General features: G+C 38.9%; 1 protein-coding gene across 1 annotated transcript in view; it reads left to right on the top strand.

Annotated features, from left to right (window-relative positions):
- The window catches only part of LOC127214690 (guanine nucleotide exchange factor subunit RIC1-like), a 28,864-nt gene extending 11,128 nt beyond the window's left edge, over window positions 1-17,736 (top strand). The window contains 21 exon segments of the mRNA XM_051174993.1: window positions 145-183; window positions 454-504; window positions 506-565; window positions 1,791-1,880; window positions 2,606-2,766; window positions 3,690-3,828; window positions 6,691-6,807; window positions 7,205-7,532; window positions 7,535-7,743; window positions 7,745-7,835; window positions 7,838-7,932; window positions 9,885-10,043; window positions 10,132-10,268; window positions 12,614-12,701; window positions 12,703-12,870; window positions 12,872-12,899; window positions 13,649-13,791; window positions 13,793-13,841; window positions 15,387-15,564; window positions 15,712-15,900; window positions 17,142-17,736. Coding sequence (XP_051030950.1) covers window positions 145-183; window positions 454-504; window positions 506-565; window positions 1,791-1,880; window positions 2,606-2,766; window positions 3,690-3,828; window positions 6,691-6,807; window positions 7,205-7,532; window positions 7,535-7,743; window positions 7,745-7,835; window positions 7,838-7,932; window positions 9,885-10,043; window positions 10,132-10,268; window positions 12,614-12,701; window positions 12,703-12,870; window positions 12,872-12,899; window positions 13,649-13,791; window positions 13,793-13,841; window positions 15,387-15,564; window positions 15,712-15,900; window positions 17,142-17,430 — 2,808 coding nt within the window. The 3' untranslated portion in view covers window positions 17,431-17,736.

Below are 17,736 nucleotides of genomic sequence, written 5' to 3'. Positions count from 1 at the left end.
TGCTCAGTTCCAAGGGTTCTGCTACTAAAGCCACTGCTTGGCACCTTAAACATGCAAGAAGCTGAATCTCATGCTGTGCTGTTATTGCTATAAATTGAAATGTATTTCATAAGTCTCACCAAACTGATATGTTATTTTCTATAGATTTCCAGCACCTATCTAGAAAGCAATTGGCCTATACGGGTGAGTTGTTATTTTGTTGGTTTTTGTGGTAATCATTCTAGGAGTTGAACCCTTATAGATTTGTAAGAGTGCAATTTTAATCTTTGGTGTCTCTACACTTTTGCCACTTTTTAGCTATCAATATTTGAGTTTTAATTTAGCATTTTATATTTAAATCACTTAGCAGACATTTATTTGTAGTCTCTTCACCTTATATTTTATTAAGTACTTTGTTTCTAGTAAAGTGTATATATTTGTAGGAAAGAGCTTTTAATTTTTCCTTTTAAACAGTTTTCAGCTATTGATGAACTTGGACAGAATATCGCTGTGGCTGGCAAGTTTGAGGTTTGCACATTATTCTTTACTCACCAAAAAATGGAAACTTTTTGGGAACATTACTCAGGTTAGTCTTTTTTTTTTTTTTTTTTTTTTTTTTTTAACTAAAAATACATTTCAAGATACAAAGCATAAAGATGAAAAAGGAACTGATAGTGAGGCTAGAGATGTAGCTCAACTATAAAACACTTCCCATATTCACTGGGCTTGGCAGGGACGGAGAAGTGGGGAGACAGATTTGGTGTTGGATAATTGCCAGTAAGTCACTTTTGATGAAATACTTGATAATTTGATAAAAGATCTTGAGTTGAGATAGTTGGGTTTTCATTTTTGGTTAAGATCATTGACAAGTGCTGGAAGATGACTACCATTTGTGGTTTCTATACAACTAAGGGAACTCATCAGTTCAAATTCCTAGAGGCCATTTAGATGCTTGGTGGAAATGGCAAGTCACCTGTAATGCCATCATGGGGAGGTAGAGATGGGGGATCCCTGGAACAAGCAGCCCGGAGAAACTAGCCATATCAGCCAGCTCTGGCTTTGATTGAGAGACATTACCTCAAAGAATAAGATAGAAGAGTCATCAAAGAGTATTCCAGATATCAAACCCTGGTCCATATGTACACAAAACATACACACTCACTCACACAAGTACATAGATGTGAAAAGAAGGAAAAAGATTTGTAACAATAATTGTATAGCTTAGGTTTAATGTAATCTTTAAAATTGAGGTATCAGATGTGGTGAGACTAAATGTCTAGAAATGTAGAGATCATTCTGTATGTGATATGTGTATTTGTATAGCAGAGTCGGGATGGAGGGTCAGAGGGGAGAATTAATTAGATATTATAAGAATCAACCAGGAAGAAAGAAGGAAAATTAAAGTAGGTGTCTTTTGTGTATCAAGTACTTTAAAATGTTTTTTTATGTTATTATAAACCCAGTTAGGACACTAATACTACCATTTACTAAAAGTTGGGATTCAGGCACTCATCTGATGAAGAATAAAACCAGAATTTAAATCAAGTTGTTTTAGATGTAGGATTAATGATGCCATCTGGTATTGAGGTATTTTGAACAACATAGGTATTTCTTTATAGGAGTTAAGAGTATCTTTTTTTTTTTTTTTTTTTTTAAGGTAAGATATGGTACATTATTAATAAAGGCCCTGGAGAAATAGGCAAGAGAGAATGAATCAGAAATAATTTGAGCTTCCTAAGAGTATTTTGTTACTTTATTGAAATTTTGGGTAACATAATTAAGGTAAATACATCTTAATATTTTCTTTTAAGGAGCAAAATATGATTGTGACTGGTGGATTAGCCTGGTGGAATGACTTTATGGTCCTTGCGTGTTATAACTTAAGTGACCGTCAAGAAGAGGTAACTTTTTCCCCCCTAAGAAATAATAGATTTTTAATTTTCAAACTAAGCAGGATTTAATTTTAGGTATACAGCAATCCATTAAAAACTGAACAACATTTTAATTTAATAATTTATCATGTTACAATAGAATTAGTGTTCTTGGTTATTTATGTTCTTTTTTAAGGTGACAATTTAAATTTGTAGATAACCTTTTATATCATAGCACCTAAAAAGCTGAGACAGAAGGATTATGAGTTCAGGTCCATTCTGAGCTAAATATTAAACCTGTCTCAAAAAGTAAATGAACTTAAAAAGGCTATCCTTTTTAGCTAGTAGATAATATATAAAGATTGGTAATAAAACATTAAAAGCAAAAAATAGATAAGAATGACTGTTTTTAAGGATAGGTTTATTAATTTATTGATTTGTATAGTGGTCTTGAAGTTTTGGTAGTCTCGGTAGTAAGATTTGAGTACACAAAATCTGAAACATGGTCTCATAATAATACATTACTCTTGATCACATTACCTTTAGTTATTTATAAGAAGTACTAGATAGCCAAAATAAAAATACTCTCACTTTTTGCTAAATCATTGGTAATTTTTTTAACTCCTACTACTTTAAAGTGAATTGGAGGTAGTGGGTGGTATATAGATAAAAATATGACTGATACCAAACATTCTTGGTAACCATCTTTTGTTTTTATAAATTGCTTTTTGTTTTTTTTTTTTTTCCCCCTTTAGCTCAGAATCTACCTACGAACATCAAATCTGGACAATGCCTTTGCTCATGTCACCAAAGCACCAGCAGAAACATTACTGTTGAGTGTCTTCCGGGACATGGTGGTAGTGTTTAGAGCAGACTGTTCAATATGCCTTTATAGTATAGAAAGAAAATTTGATGGGTAAGTTTATCATGGGTGAGTGACTTTTGTTCCTGTTTGTGTGTCCTCTATTATATTCTCTAAAAACCTTTCTCCATCCTCATAGTTTTCATTATAAGGAGTTTTGGTGATGTTTATGTAGCAGCTATGTAGAAAAGAGAAGAACCTGTGCTAACTGCTTGAACTTGTCTTCCTGTGTTAGTGGTGGTGGTGGGTGGGGGAGGGGGATAATAATTTTAGCTGAGATAAATCTTAGATACTTTTTTCACAATTTACAAGTAGGTGGCTAACAGCTGTCCTGCTTTCTGAACACTTGGAAAAAGTGGAGGAAGTATCCTTAGAAAGCTCACTTAGTCTCTGCTGCAGTGGATGATGTAGTCTGCAGCACAGAAGCCCAAGTCCTACTGCATTCATTACATGTAGCCCTGTATTGTTGACATTTAGTCAGCATACAGTGTGTAGGCCATACTACTTGGGTTTTCCTTTTGTTCTTAGAAGTATGTTTGTTTAATTAGGACATGACATATATTTGCTGAAATACTGTGATGTGTTAATAATACAAAGATAAAAAGTTAAGACATTCCTACTTCATTAATTAAACTTTTGTCATTTCACAACCAAACAGTTGTCTCTGCCCACCACCACCCCAATTCCCAGGTGGTTCTATTCATATAGCTGCTTCCATACTACTGGTTTTCGGTGGTGTAGTTGTGTTGTGGTTTTTTTTTTTTTTTTTTTCCTGCTTTCCAGCATTTTGCTGCCTTTCTTGTCTTATTCCTGTATATGTTCCTTGGACCCCTTAACATTAGTAGTCCTGTCAGAAGGGTATTTAGGGAGGCGAGGACAATAGGAAGAAGATATTTGGGTCAGCTGTAGACATAAAATGTGCTGTAATATGGAGAAAAACAACATTGTTGAGCTATGAGCTTTTTTTGTCTTTACAGTTCGAATACTACGGCTAATGTTCAAGTTCTTCAGGAAGTCTCCATGTCACGGTATATTCCTCACCCTTTCCTGGTAGTGTCTGTCACACTGACATCAGTGAGTACAGAGAATGGAATCACCTTGAAAATGCCACAGCAGGTACTAATACATTTTCAAAGCTCTTAGGAGTTTACATTTCCGTCTTTATGTCAATATTAGGACCTGTTAATTTGTTCAGCAAATTCAAACCAAGTGTCTATGTTGTACCTTGCATGAAGATGCTGAGTGTTAATGGCAAACCAAGCAGACTAGTTTCTGGGTCAGCATTAAACAGTAATTACACATATATAAACTTCTCTGAGGGCATATACTAGAAACCTGATAACAGCCTGTATAATCATCAGCTTATAGAAAGGGCTTCATAGAGATATTTAACTTAGTGAAGATCAAATTAAAAAGTTGGAATATAAAAAAGAGTTAGCCTGAGGCCACAGCACTACAAGGCAAGTTTTGCTTCAATTATCATCACCCTTTAGGAAACAATGAGGCTGATTAACAATCAGGCCTCTCAGGACAGAGTGTGAGCTCCCTGTTAAATTCCAGACTCGGTTCAGGATCGTCTGCCAGGGAGCTTGTAAGGAAACTCAGAATTTTGAGCATGCAGTAACTCTTATTTTTCTGAAAACTCATGAAGTTGTCCCAGAGTAGTATTATAATCACCTGTAACAATGTCAAATACTAGGATTGTTTAATAATAGGCTTTTTAGGCTTTTTTTTTTTTTTTTTTGGTTTTTCGAGACAGGGTTTCTCTGTATTGTTTTGGAACCTGTCCTGGAACTCACTCTGTAGACCAGGCTGGCCTTGAACTCACAGAAATCTGCCTGCCCCTGCACCACCAACAGCTGGCTTAATAGCCGCTTTTTGAAGAAAAGACATATATATATATATATATATATATATATATATATATATATTCTTCTAAAGAAATATGTAAAATATAGTGGTGAAATCTACCATCTTAAAATGAAGGTCTGGATATACAGCTTAGTGGTAGAACATTGACCTGGCATGCATATGGCCCACTATGAAAATTAGTCATAGTATAGTAAATTCTTAAGTCCTTTCAAGGCCTTTGAAAATGTTTGTGGAATTTGTCTACATGTGAATGCCCAGATTGCCAGTGTCTTAATTCACGTGTGTGTATTTGTTTTCCTTTTCCTGCCACTCAGCTACATTTATCTATTGTCTGAGTGCCTGACTCTGATGGTTCCCAGATATCTTTTAAATTCTGTTTTCAATCTCATTCCTACATTTGATTAGAAGATCCTCATTTTATGACAGGCATTCCAAGTTTAATGTTGTCCCCTCCCCCTTCCTGCACATTCTTGACAAGTGTTGTGCCACTGGGCTACATCTACAGTTTGCCAGTTCATATATAAGCAAGAATATTAAGTATTATAAAGCTGGGATTACATAAGGCAACTGATTTTTACTTCCTCTGACTGAGCCCTAAATGATACCGAAAGCTTAAACCTATCAATTAAGCGGGTATCAAAATCTGAGACACAGAAAGCAGCAGATAGCCCCTCTCTTCTCGAGTCTCCTTTAGCTTATGCAGCCATAGGCTTCCCCATGTTTGTTCTGGAAAGGCTTAGGTGACATCCCAGGCTCTTTCCTTCTGTGTTAGCTTTTCAGCCTTAGCATAGTACTTATGTTAGCATATCCATCTCTGCTCAGTTGCCACACACATTTCTATTTGAAAATCTCAAATTTCTTTCCAGTTTAATGTGGGTGAGTGGGGGAAACATACTCATTTGCCCTTCCCTGATTGTTCCTCCTTGCTGATGTCCTCAACTTTTCAAGAAAGATTTATTATTTGTAATTATGTGTTTTGTGTGTGTGTGTGTGTGTGTGTGTGTGTGTGTGTATCTATCTGTGGGTATGTGCATGTGTGTGTGCAGGTGCTGGAGGAATCCTGGAGCTGGAGTTACAGGCCATTGTGAGCAGTCAGCGTGGGTGCTAGGAACAGAACGTGGGTCCCCTGTGATGAGGAAATACTCTTAACCACTTTAGCCATCGCTCCAACACCAACCTCAATCCCTCCAGTACCTTGAAGCCATCTCTGGTTCAGACATGCTTTTTCTAATTTTTTTTTTTTTTTCATGCCTAAGTCAGCACTAAATTCTGTTCTATTTTTAAGTCAAAATAATCTTCCTCTTTACATGTGAAAATACTTGATCTGTCTGCTAGTTGGTTTAAAGCAGAGTTTCTCAAGCTCTCCTGTGTGCTTATTGAGGCAGGGTGGTAGAATTTACAGTAGTAATTGTAGTCTCTTTATGCTGGCATTTGATTGAAATGTCCATAGTAAAATGTGCAGAGTAATTCCTCATTCCTGAAGTCAATATAGTAATTAGTCCTAACTAGGCTTTTATTTTATTTTATTTTATTTGAATGATTCTTTTGTTTGAGAGGCACGTGTGGTAGTTTGTGTCCTGCTACCCCATTGACCGACTTTCCAAGCTTTCCTTGAAAATCTGTTGTCATCCATCTTGATCATTCTCCCTTTTTCCAGTGGAACTGTCCTGTTCTAGCTCTGTTTTTTCATTTACATTTCATGCTTAACTTATAATACTAGCCCTTTCCATACTACCTGAAACTTCCTGACCTTCCAAGTCTCTCTAGACCCTTTTAAGCCTTCTCTAGCTAGGTCATTGAAATGACCTCTGATTTTTTTTTTTTTTTTTTTTTTTTTTTTTTTTTTTTTTGTGGACTTCTGGAGTTCTCTTAGTTCTTGCAGAATAACTCTGTTCTGCACTCATAGTCACTAACTGCACAGTGGTATGCTTTGTTCCATCATAACCAGGACACTTTATCCTCAGAGTCTAGCAAAGTGGCTATACATGGTGCAATCCCAGGAACTGTTGTTGGTTGTTTAACCTTTAAATTTTACTAGGTGGAGAGGGAATGTCAAGAACATGTCTATTCATCAGTATCGATTCGTTTCTCTTCCTGACATTTCAGGCTCGCGATGCAGAGAGCATAATGCTCAACCTTGCTGGACAGCTCATCATGATGCAGAGGGACAGGTCAGGCCCTCAAATCCGGGAAAAAGACAGTAACCCTAACCAAAGGAAACTCGTGAGTAAAAGTATAAGGCATTGCAAGCCCTGAGAAGTTATGAGGTTAGGCTTTGTGAGTAGAGGGATTTAAATGGAGAGCAGTGTGTTGTGATTAGAAACTAAGGGAATAAATAAAATTCATCTTACAACTCAGCTAAGAAGAGTGAAGGGCAAGTCCCAAAATACTAAAGTGTCTCATTTTCCAGATGTTACTGCATAGTAAATTTCAATTTCTTAGATTTCAGTGCATATCCTTTGAAACATCACTGCTGTTATCTCTGATTCTAAATAAATGTCCCTACTTTAAAAACAACAAAATACTAATTCTGAAAGTCTACAAAGCTAGTACCTATAAGCTTGAGCCTACGTGTTTAATAGGCAAACCAGAACAGCAATTCTTGTGTCTCCTCCTTCAGCTGCCGTTTTGTCCTCCGGTTGTACTAGCCCAGTCGGTGGAAAATGTCTGGACTACCTGTCGAGCAAATAAGCAAAAACGTCACCTTCTGGAGGCCCTCTGGCTGAGCTGTGGTGGTGCAGGGATGAAAGTGTGGCTCCCCCTCTTTCCTAGGGATCACCGCAAGCCCCACTCCTTCTTGTCCCAGAGGATCATGCTGCCTTTCCACATCAACATCTACCCCCTGGCCGTGCTGTTTGAAGACGCATTGGTCCTTGGTGCTGTCAATGACACTCTACTCTATGACTCTTTGTATACGCGGAACAGTGCTAGGGAGCAGCTAGAGGTGCTCTTCCCTTCTGTGTTGTGGAGAGAACCTCTCAGATCCACCTCCACCATATCCTCCGTCAGCTTCTGGTCAGGAACCTTGGAGAGCAAGCCCTGCTCCTGGCCCAGTCCTGTGCTGCGTTACCTTACTTCCCTCATGTGCTGGAGCTCATGCTGCATGAAGTTCTGGAAGAAGAAGCTACCTCACGGGAGCCCATTCCCGATCCCCTGCTTCCCCACTGTGGCCAAGTTTATCACCGAGTTCCCACTTTTCCTTCAGACAGTCGTGCACTGTGCCAGGAAGACTGAATATGCTCTGTGGAATTACCTTTTGCAGCTGTTGGAAACCCCAAGGACTTATTTGAGGAATGTTTGATGGCTCAGGATTTGGACACAGCTGCCTCTTACCTTATTATCTTACAGGTAACAGTTCTCTTTATAAAAGGATAAGAATTATTGATCTTAATCTTAGAGAGGAAGGTATGTCCTGTGATAATAATGTTTATGGAATTAATGTTCATATTTCTCTATTGTGTATATCTTCCATTTTGAAGAGCTGAAGCTTGCCAAATGACTAGATTTCCTTGAATGTTAAAAAAGGGACATTACAAAAGTATTTCGGCTGTTTACGCCTCAATAGGCCTAAAACAGATTAATGATTTCAGAATATAATTTTAAATAAGACTGAAGGGATGTGTGTGTGTGTGTGTACATATGTGCATCCATTCAGGTAAACACATGCTTTGGTGTGCATGTAAGAGTCAATAGTATTGACCCTTGCCTTCAACCTTGTCTGAGATGGTGTCTGTCCAGCCGGGAGAACTGGGTTTTGTGCTCCTGTGGACTCTGTCTCCATCTCCTCCAGACTACAGATGGATGTGCTTCTGTGTCAGACCGTGCCAGGCTTTTTTATTTTTAACATGGATTTTGAATTCATCAAGCTTGCAAAGTAACTGAGCCATTTCCTCAGATGAAATGTTCTTATTATATGAAATATATATGATATACATGTTCCATTAAAAATACTACATTAGACTAATAAAATGTAAGAAACATTAACAGTGAAAAAATGGTACTTTGGACATGAGTGCTTTCATTACAGTAATAGAAATTTTTCCTTACAGTATGGAGTTGCTGACAGGATTCTGAATAATTTTAATGCAGCATCTGTAGGGGCATCCAATCTCAGCCTTTCTGTGGACAGCTGGGAAGACCCAGGGCTGCCACAATAATAACCTGCATAACACATTTTTTCTAAAATAATGAGATCCCAGAATATTTGTTTTATTATGTACTTGATAAAAGGGCTAGAAAGTTTGTTGCCATTGTGTGATATGAATTTCAAAGGCTACACTGAAGTTCTTTCATTTATACAAAAGCTAACCATAAGCCCAGTTAGATTCTCAGACTGAAGCAAATTTCTTGACATATTTGCTTCATGACAAGTAACTGAAGCCAGAGGAAACAGCCAGGCAGAGGCTAGTGGCCTGAAGCTTCTGGTATTCATTTGGCTAGTTAGCCCTAATCGTTAGTATTCGGGCATCTGTACCGGCCTGCCCTTGGGGTTCTGACAGGATACGCCCCTCAGCTGCTGCCACTGAGAGCACCACCTGTGTGCATTCACTATGTTCCCTTTTAAAGGGCCCTGCCCACCTCCCATCCTTCTCTCTTTCTCTGTCCCCCTTTTCTCTCCTACTGCTCTTGTCCCTGAAGGCCAGTTCTCCCCCTCTCCCCTTTCCCTTTTAAAATCCCTTTTTTTCCCCTTAATTAAAAAAAAAAAAAAAAAAAAAATCCCCAGCTGTGGAGTTGGGACTTTCCTCCCTCAGACTGCCTAGGTTGCTGGGATTGGGGGAAAGAGGCTCTAGCTCAGCCTGTTGGGCAGCTTTCCATGAAAGCAGGCAGGGTGCTAGTTTGTAAAGAAAGTGCTGGAAACACCCAGTGTGTACCAGTGCTGCCTGGCCCTGCTTAAAGCAAAAATTTTAGTCAGCTCTTCAAAAACCACTACAGGAGACAGACAGGCAATACTACATTTAGCTTGCTTCTCTATTGACATTAAACAATTTAGATAACTTTGTTTCCTCATCTCCTAAAATGGGAAGGAATGATGTAACTTTTTACAGAAAGGTGTGATGAATGTAAGGTATATATTATCTGACATGTAACAGTGCAATGAATCATAATATGAACTATACTAGCATAGTGACTGCCTCTCTTTCCCCCATATGGTACTTTTAAAGCTCCTTTTTAATCTTATTGTTAAATTGCCCCCAGCCAGCTAATTCTTGGGATGAGGAAGTGTCAAGAAAAAGACTTACACTATCTTCCAAAATTGTAACACATATATCGATTGTTGTCTTCCTTGGTTATTTTTATAGAATATGGAAGTTCCTGCAGTAAGTAGGCAGCATGCCACCCTTCTATTCAACACAGCTCTGGAACAAGGCAAATGGGACCTGTGTCGACACATGATTCGGTTTCTTAAAGCCATTGGTTCTGGAGAATCTGAGACACCTCCGTCCACACCCACAGCTCAGGTTAGTTGCAGAATTGTACAGCTTCTCTAGGGCATACCACCACAGAGCATCTTTGGCTAAAACTATTGCATGCTGTGTATAACCATAGGAACCCAGTTCAAGTGGTGGATTTGAGTTCTTCAGGAATCGGAGCATCAGTTTATCCCAGTCAGCTGAAAATGTTCCTCCTGGTAAATTCAGCTTACAGAAAACACTAAGTATGCCATCTGGTCCTTCTGGAAAAAGGTAAAAGAATAAAGAACAGTTACTGTTTTCAGAGCATCTGTCACATTGCATTTCAAGGCATTTGTATAATTGAGTCTTAAAAGGATATTTAATTCAATTGCAATTTTTTTTTCATTTACAAAAGCCTTAGAGAAGACTTCCCTTTTCTTTCTCTTTCCTGTTAAGTTCACTCCTGTTCTGTGTAAGTTTTATGCTAAAGTAGATCTAGATGCACTTGTTCTAAATGTAATTAACAGATTACTTCTGATGACAGAGGAGCAAAACAAAAGGTTAGATATTGGGAGAGCTAAAGGACTGGTACATTCTGAGGACCAAAGACTATGTCTTTCCTGGTGGAAAATGGTCTCTGGCACTGTGGCTATAGACTCACAGCAGTGGTGATGGTTGGGATTTCTTCTGGCTTCTGGAAGTCCTTGCATTGCTTCTTGGCTCTTACATTTTCTCTTCTCTAGGTGTTTCTTTTATTTATATTTTTACTACAATCCTGGGCACATATCAAGAGTTAACATGTTGTATTATGATATTTTACTTTTTATCCTGTCACTGGTCATTAATACTCCTCCCCCCATACAAACATACTATAAAATAAAGCCATGGAGGTGTGTCAACAATTGCCAGCCACCTCTGGATTTAAATATTGGTTAAATATTGAGTACTTACCAAAAGCTCAGATGCCAGGCACTGTTCTAAGCATTTGCATGTTTAGGTCTTAATCCTTAAAACTCTGAGGGGTTGTTCCTCTTTGTGCAGGTGAAAAAACAGATGCTCAAAAAACTACTTGATTATGTTCACGTGACTAAGGGAAAGCAGAGTGAACTCTAAATCTGAGAAGTCCTGCTTCTGGTGCCAGGCTTTCTACTGCTCATACCTTCTAGCATGAATTCTAATTGGTGTTAGAGTCAGCTATCAGGATGAAAGCTGAAGGATCAAAGGGCAAAAGCAGCAGCCACTAGAGCTCTTACCTCTACCAATGCTCAGACCAAAGGGAGAGCCTGCCCCTCCGACTGCACCCTCAGACTGACTTCCTAGACTGCGGCCATCTCTGTGAATCATCAGATGCATCTCTCTCCTCTCTCATCCCACCTTATTCCTTTCTCTGCCTGGCCATGTCACTTCTGTTTCCACCTCCTTAGTGCTAGGATTAAAGTGCTGTTGTGTAGCCCATGGTGGCCTTGAACTCACAGAGATCTGTCTGTCTCTGCCTCCTGAGTGCTGGGATTAAAGGTGCACGCCGCCACCGCCTGGCCTGTGTGGCTGACTAAAGTGGCTGGCTCTGCTTTCTGACCCTCAGGCAGCGTTATTTGTTAATCACAGACAGACATCACCATAGCCCTGTTTCTCACTTCGCGCCCACCACTGTGTTACCAGACCCGCAACAAGGTGCTCATGTCTGTGAGAGATGAAAGGCTGTGTTTGTTTTTCATTAATTTTTGTAAGTTTTGTTTTCATGTGTCTGTATAGCTCAAGTAGAAAGGTTTTCTTTTATGTTTTTCCCTTTTTTTTAATAGTATTTCCAAATGCATTATCTCTTTGCTCTCCCCCACCTCCCTTCAACTACATATCTCCTCTTCCTGGTCTGACTTCTTTGTCTCCTGTTTATTATTATTCCATATATATTCAATTCCACAAATTGGTCTTAAGAGGTAACTTTGTGCCTGGCATGGTAGACTACACCTTTAGTCCTAGCACTTGGGAGGCAGAGCCAGGATGATATCTGTGATTCAAGTGTAGGGAGTAAGGTTTTTCCTCCCGCTGCCGCTCTGGTCCTGCCGCCGCCAGCCCCAAATAACACACAGAGGCTCTGTATTTGATATAATTCTGTTGGCCAGGTGCTAGTTTCTTATCGGCTAGCTCTGTCTTAAGTATTAACCCATTTCTGTTAATCTAATATTTCCACGTGTTCTTCTTACCAGGGAGAGGCAGCTGGCGGTTCTTCCTTCTCCAGACTCTCCATCTTGACTCCTCCTTACTCCTTCCTCTTTCCTCCTTGTCTCCTAGTCCCACCTATCTTGCTTTCCTATTGGCCAACAGTGCTTTATTCATTAACCAGTATGAGAAACATATATACATAATGGCATCTCCCATCATTCAAGGGCAGCCTGGACTGTATAGTAAATTCCAGAACTTCATAGAAAGATCTTGTCTCAAAATTTTTAAAAAAGGTAACTTTGTGCCTTAAGTTCTTATGGTATAACATGGAGAGAAGCCCTGAAGGTTTTCTTCCTATTCAGGCATAATTAGATATTGGATCTCTTGCTTACCTTTCAACTTTATCAATGCTACCTGAAAGTGCATGGAGTTAGTTGTTCAGTGAGTTGTTCTTTAGCTGCTTCTGTCTCTTACAGATGCAAAGACAGTGACTGCGCTGAGAACATGTACATTGACATGATGCTGTGGAGACACGCTCGGCGCCTCTTAGAAGATGTGCGGTTAGAAGGACCTTGGCTGCTTTGCAGCCCAGCTAGGCTTTGAACTAATCAGCTGGCTTTGTAAAGAACGTACTCGAGCTGCCCGTGTAGACAACTTCGTAGTAGCCCTGAAGAGACTTCACAAGGATTTCCTGTGGCCACTTCCCATTATCCCAGCCTCTTCTGTTAATTCCCCCTTTCAAAAATGGGAAGTGCCGAACAGGTAATGTGGACTTCTAACAGTTTTACAAAACTTGTATTTTATTTTATATATTTAGACATGTTGGACTTTCTTTCAAGGAACTCTTTTCATTCCATATTTAAGCAAATAAAGGCCAATTTTTTTGTACATTAGCCTCCATTTGGCCAAGGATAGATAGATAGATAGATAGATAGATAGATAGATAGATAGATAGATAGATAGATAGATCAAGTAGAAACTGTTGCCTCTTAAGTCTTTTGGGCTTGAAGCTTAACCCACAAATCTAACCATTATTAAATTATGAACAGGTTTAAAACTGAATGTAAAAGCTCCTATATTTACCTTATTGCAGCAAAGAGTCTAGAATGAGTTAGTCATGAACCTCAAATAAACTTGGCTGTGATTTGCGACAGAACTCACCCCGGTGATCAGTTGTCTTTGACACTTGTGCCATTTCCTGAACTTGGAGAAGAAAAAGTAAAACCATGTTTGAGTAAAAGAAAAAAGTTTGTAAATTCAGATAATTTCCAATTACTTAAACAAAACCTTTTTATCATGGTGTTTGGAAACTTTGGGTTATCTTTAGAACCAAGGCAAGTCATTTAAATCACTTTAGAGAGTAAAGTATGGCCTAGGTACAGTAAGAAACATAAGATGGCTCATAATTTCACATCCCTGCCTTTGAAGAAATGATACTGCATATGATGGTGATTGGCTATGAACTGATTGTGTTGGGAATGACACTACACCTCTTTTGCTTCTGGATACAGTGGGAGAGCAGCTGTTAAAATCTCAATCATCTGACCCTTTCCTAACCTCTGAGATGGATGCTGGCATCACTAACATCCAACGGAGTCAGAGCTGGCTCAGCAACATTGGCCCCACCCATCGTGACACAGACATAGCCTCATCCCCCTGGACCACAAATGCAAGATGCTTTCCTGTCACCATTATCTAATAAAGGTATATATCTAATAAAGGAACAAGTTGTAGCCCTTCTTGAGTTTTGTTTGGGGAAAGATCATGTACCATAGCCTTTCCAAGTTACAGCATCATACTTCTTTGAATATCCTGAAGAATTAGCCATTAAACATCTGCCTACAGAGGTAAATAGGGACAAATTGGCTTTACCATATTTATTTTAGATATATGAAATATATAAGTAAATCTTTACAATCAAGTTTTTAAATTTATATTTATTGTGATGTGTGTGGGAGAATACACATGTGGAAGTCAGAGGACAACTTGGTGTAATTCTCTCTTTCCATCTTTTTGTGGGTTTCTGAGATCAAACTCAGGTTGTCTGTCAGGATTATGTCATCGGGTGGCAAGTACCTTTACTCTCTGAGCCACCTTGCTGAGGTTTTGCTACTAATTTTGATAATAACTATATTTGAATTCCAGGTAATAAAATGTCATCATCACATAAGGAATTCTTTTGTTTAGAATAAGTAGATTTTTGTCATAAAAATGTACTTTAATCACTAATTTTTATTTCTTTTATAAAGTTTATGAAAAATCCTTTTTTGGTTTGTTATATATAATTTTTATTTTACCTCTTAGCTTTCAAAGCCTGAAATATTTATTATGTGACCATTTTACAAAACATACCAATTTCTGCTGTACAGTAGTGGTTAAACTACAAACAGAAGAAGTTTTAAATCAATTTGTGTTTCTATGGGGTTATAAAATATAAAAGCTTCAATAGTAATTGTGCTTTGTGTGTGTGTGTGCGTGCGTGCGTGCGTGCGTGCGTGCGTGTGTGTGTGTGTGTGTGTGTGTGTGTGTGTGTGTGTGGAGTAGGGGATAGCCAATACTTGGGATTGAACCTAGGACCCCCTGCATGCTGAGCAAGCATGTATTACTGAACTCTTCCTTAAGCCCTCCTCTCTATTCTTTGGTTTTGTTTTTTATTATATTTTAAATCTTGAGAACTGGGTTTCACTCCATGCTGCCCTTTTCTTTAGATCCTCCTGTCTCAGCCACCCAAGTAGCACAGGCCAGATTAAATTTTTTTTCCTCTTCTTTGTTTTTGTTTTTTGAGACAGGTTTCTCTGTAGCTTTGGAGCTTGTCCTGGAACTCAATCTGTAGACCAGGCTGGCCTCAAACTCACAGAAATCCATCTGTCTCTCCTCCTACGTGCTGGGATTAAAGGCAACTGCCACCACTGCCCAGTGTGTCCTGTTTTCTTAATGTTCAGGTGTTTACCCAGTATTGGGCTACCATTTTGTCATCACAGTTAGTGATGCATCTGTGATGGGTAAAAGCTTGTAACTACTATTACTTTTAATTATAAAATTAGAATGCTTTCCCACTTGAAGGCGTATAATTTTTTATTTATTTAAAATATATGTTGTTCATATATTGGTTGTTTTAGCAATAGATTGATTTCATTTTGAAATCTTGAGAAGTCAGCATTTTTTGGAAATAACTAACTTATAATGAAAGGGAAATACTTAATTCTGAAATGAAAAGCTCATTTATAACTTCTGAAATTTCTTCATCAGGTGATGAATGCAGCATTGGTTCAGCCACTGACTTGACTGAAAGCAGCTCCATGGTGGATGGAGACTGGACAGTGGTGGATGAAAATTTCTCTACACTCAGTTTGACTCAGTCTGAGTTGGAGCACATCTCCATGGAGTTGGCGAGTAAAGGACCTCATAAATCTCAAGTTCAACTTCGGTGAGTTTCTCAGATTGTTGAAAACACAAAAGGCCTAGCCAGATTTCTATGTGCTGGTGGGAATTGGAGCTATTTTCTTAGAGCGCACTGTCCCTTGTGTATCAGATCTCTTTCATACAAATCATTCTATTGTTGCTTTATATATAGTTACTTGCTGCACATTTTCATGGAGGCGGGTTGTCTGGATTGGTGTGTTGTCATCAGCCTGATTCTCAGAGAATCCTCAGTAGTCAGTCAGATTCTCAGTATTGCCCAGTCTTCAGAGATGGATGGAGAAATGTTACAGAACATAAAAACGGGGCTACATGCAGTGGACCGATGGGCCTCTACAGACTGGTAAGTCCTAGTTTCTAGAAACTTGGTAATTCTTAGATGAATAATGACTTTCACACTATGATTGTTATGATTGTAAGGTGTAGTAGCACATGTGTAGATCCTAGCACTTGGGAGGCAGAAGCAAGCAGATCTCTGGATTTGAAGTAAGCCTGGTCTACATAGCAAGTTTCAGGTCAGCCAGAGGTACATGATAACCTATCTCCTCCAACCCACCCACCACCACAAAACCTAACAACTTATAACTCATTCATTTTGGAGGTCTGTAAGTGTGCGGAACTAAAAGTGCTTTCATATTTATGTTTTAAAGTCATTTTCTTTAACCATTGTGTACTCAGACACTTGAATGGGTACTACCTATTGAATAGTTCATAGCGTTGGTTTATAATGTATAATGTGGGAAGCATATGCTGGCTTAAGATGCCATGTAAGTGATCTAAAAATGAGATTGGAACTTAGATTGGTAATTCTGTAGTTAAAATAGTATAAAGTCTACATGAAAAGACAGGTTATGTAGTCTATAAATTTCAACACTCCATGACAATTAGTAGTGTCACTAATTAGAAGTAGTGGGTAATAATTGAGAGGGCATGTCCTTTTCAGCAGTCATGAATAGATTTGAAGCTGTTTACTTCATTTACTTAGGTTTTCCTTACTTACCAGATGTATTTTAGATACTTTCCAGATGATCTTTTTGAGTCTAGAATCTGTTGTTCCTTATTTGTTATTGTAATACTAATTTTGAAGTAACAGTCCTTGCCCTTACTACTGAGAAATTTAAGACTCAGCCTTGAGTCATGTGCCTTTTTCTGAGAAGGGTGCTTGAGAATCTTCTCTCCATCACTTGTTTTACTGTACTGATGTCTGCTAGGAGTTTATCTCAACACTTAACCAAGGTGTGTGTGTGTGCGCACGTGCGTGCATTGTATTTGTGTACACGTGCAGAAGACAGAGGTCAGCTTCTGGTGCCATTCCACAGGAGCTAGTCACCTTGTTTTTTGAGACAGGGTCCCTCACTGGGATGTGGGGCTCACTGATTCGTCTAGGCTGGCTGTCCAGCATGCCTCTAGAAACCCTATCTGTGCCTCCTCAGCACCACCACAACTTTTTATGTGGGTGCTGGGGATTGAACTCAAGACCTCATGCCTGCACAAGCACTTTATTGACTGAGCTATCTCCCCAGCCCCTCTAGCAAGTCTTTTGAATTACAGCAGATGACAACTAATTTTTCCCCCTTTACTCAGCCCTGGATATAAGCCATTTTTAAACATCATTAAGCCACAACTGCAGAAGCTCAGTGAAATAACAGAAGAGCAGGTCCAGCCTGACACCTTCCAGCCAGTAACAGTGGGTAAGACGCCTGAACAGAGCAGCCCCAGAGCAGAGGAGAGCAGGGGCTCCTCCAGCCGTGCAAGCATCTCTCAAAGTGAGACTGGGAATAACAATGTGGTCAGCCGGAATGAAGAGGACACAACACAAGCTGATGATGAGGAGCCATTCCAGGATGGGGCTTATGACTGTTCTGTGTCCTGACAACAGTGAGACACATCACAGTAGGCAGTATTAATCACAGCAACAAGCAACTGAGTGCATAGTGGTGACCTGGCTGAGTGATTTAACAGGAAATAGAACAAGGGTCAAAACTCTTTCATAAAGTATTATTATATGTTATAACTCTTCCTCTAAATCTCTTTGACTCCATAAAAAAAATGTGGTATCAGAACATATTCATAAGAAAATTTAAGCTCCACTAGAAAGTAACAAGCATAATATAGACATAGAGTATTTTGGTTTTACTCACAACGGATTGACAGTTGTTAATGTGTAGGGATTACTTTG

The sequence above is a fragment of the Phodopus roborovskii genome, unplaced genomic scaffold (genome assembly GCF_943737965.1).
Source record: "Phodopus roborovskii unplaced genomic scaffold, PHOROB, whole genome shotgun sequence".
NCBI classification, from domain to species: Eukaryota; Metazoa; Chordata; class Mammalia; order Rodentia; family Cricetidae; genus Phodopus; species Phodopus roborovskii.
This window is presented reverse-complemented; position numbering and strand designations above follow the sequence as displayed.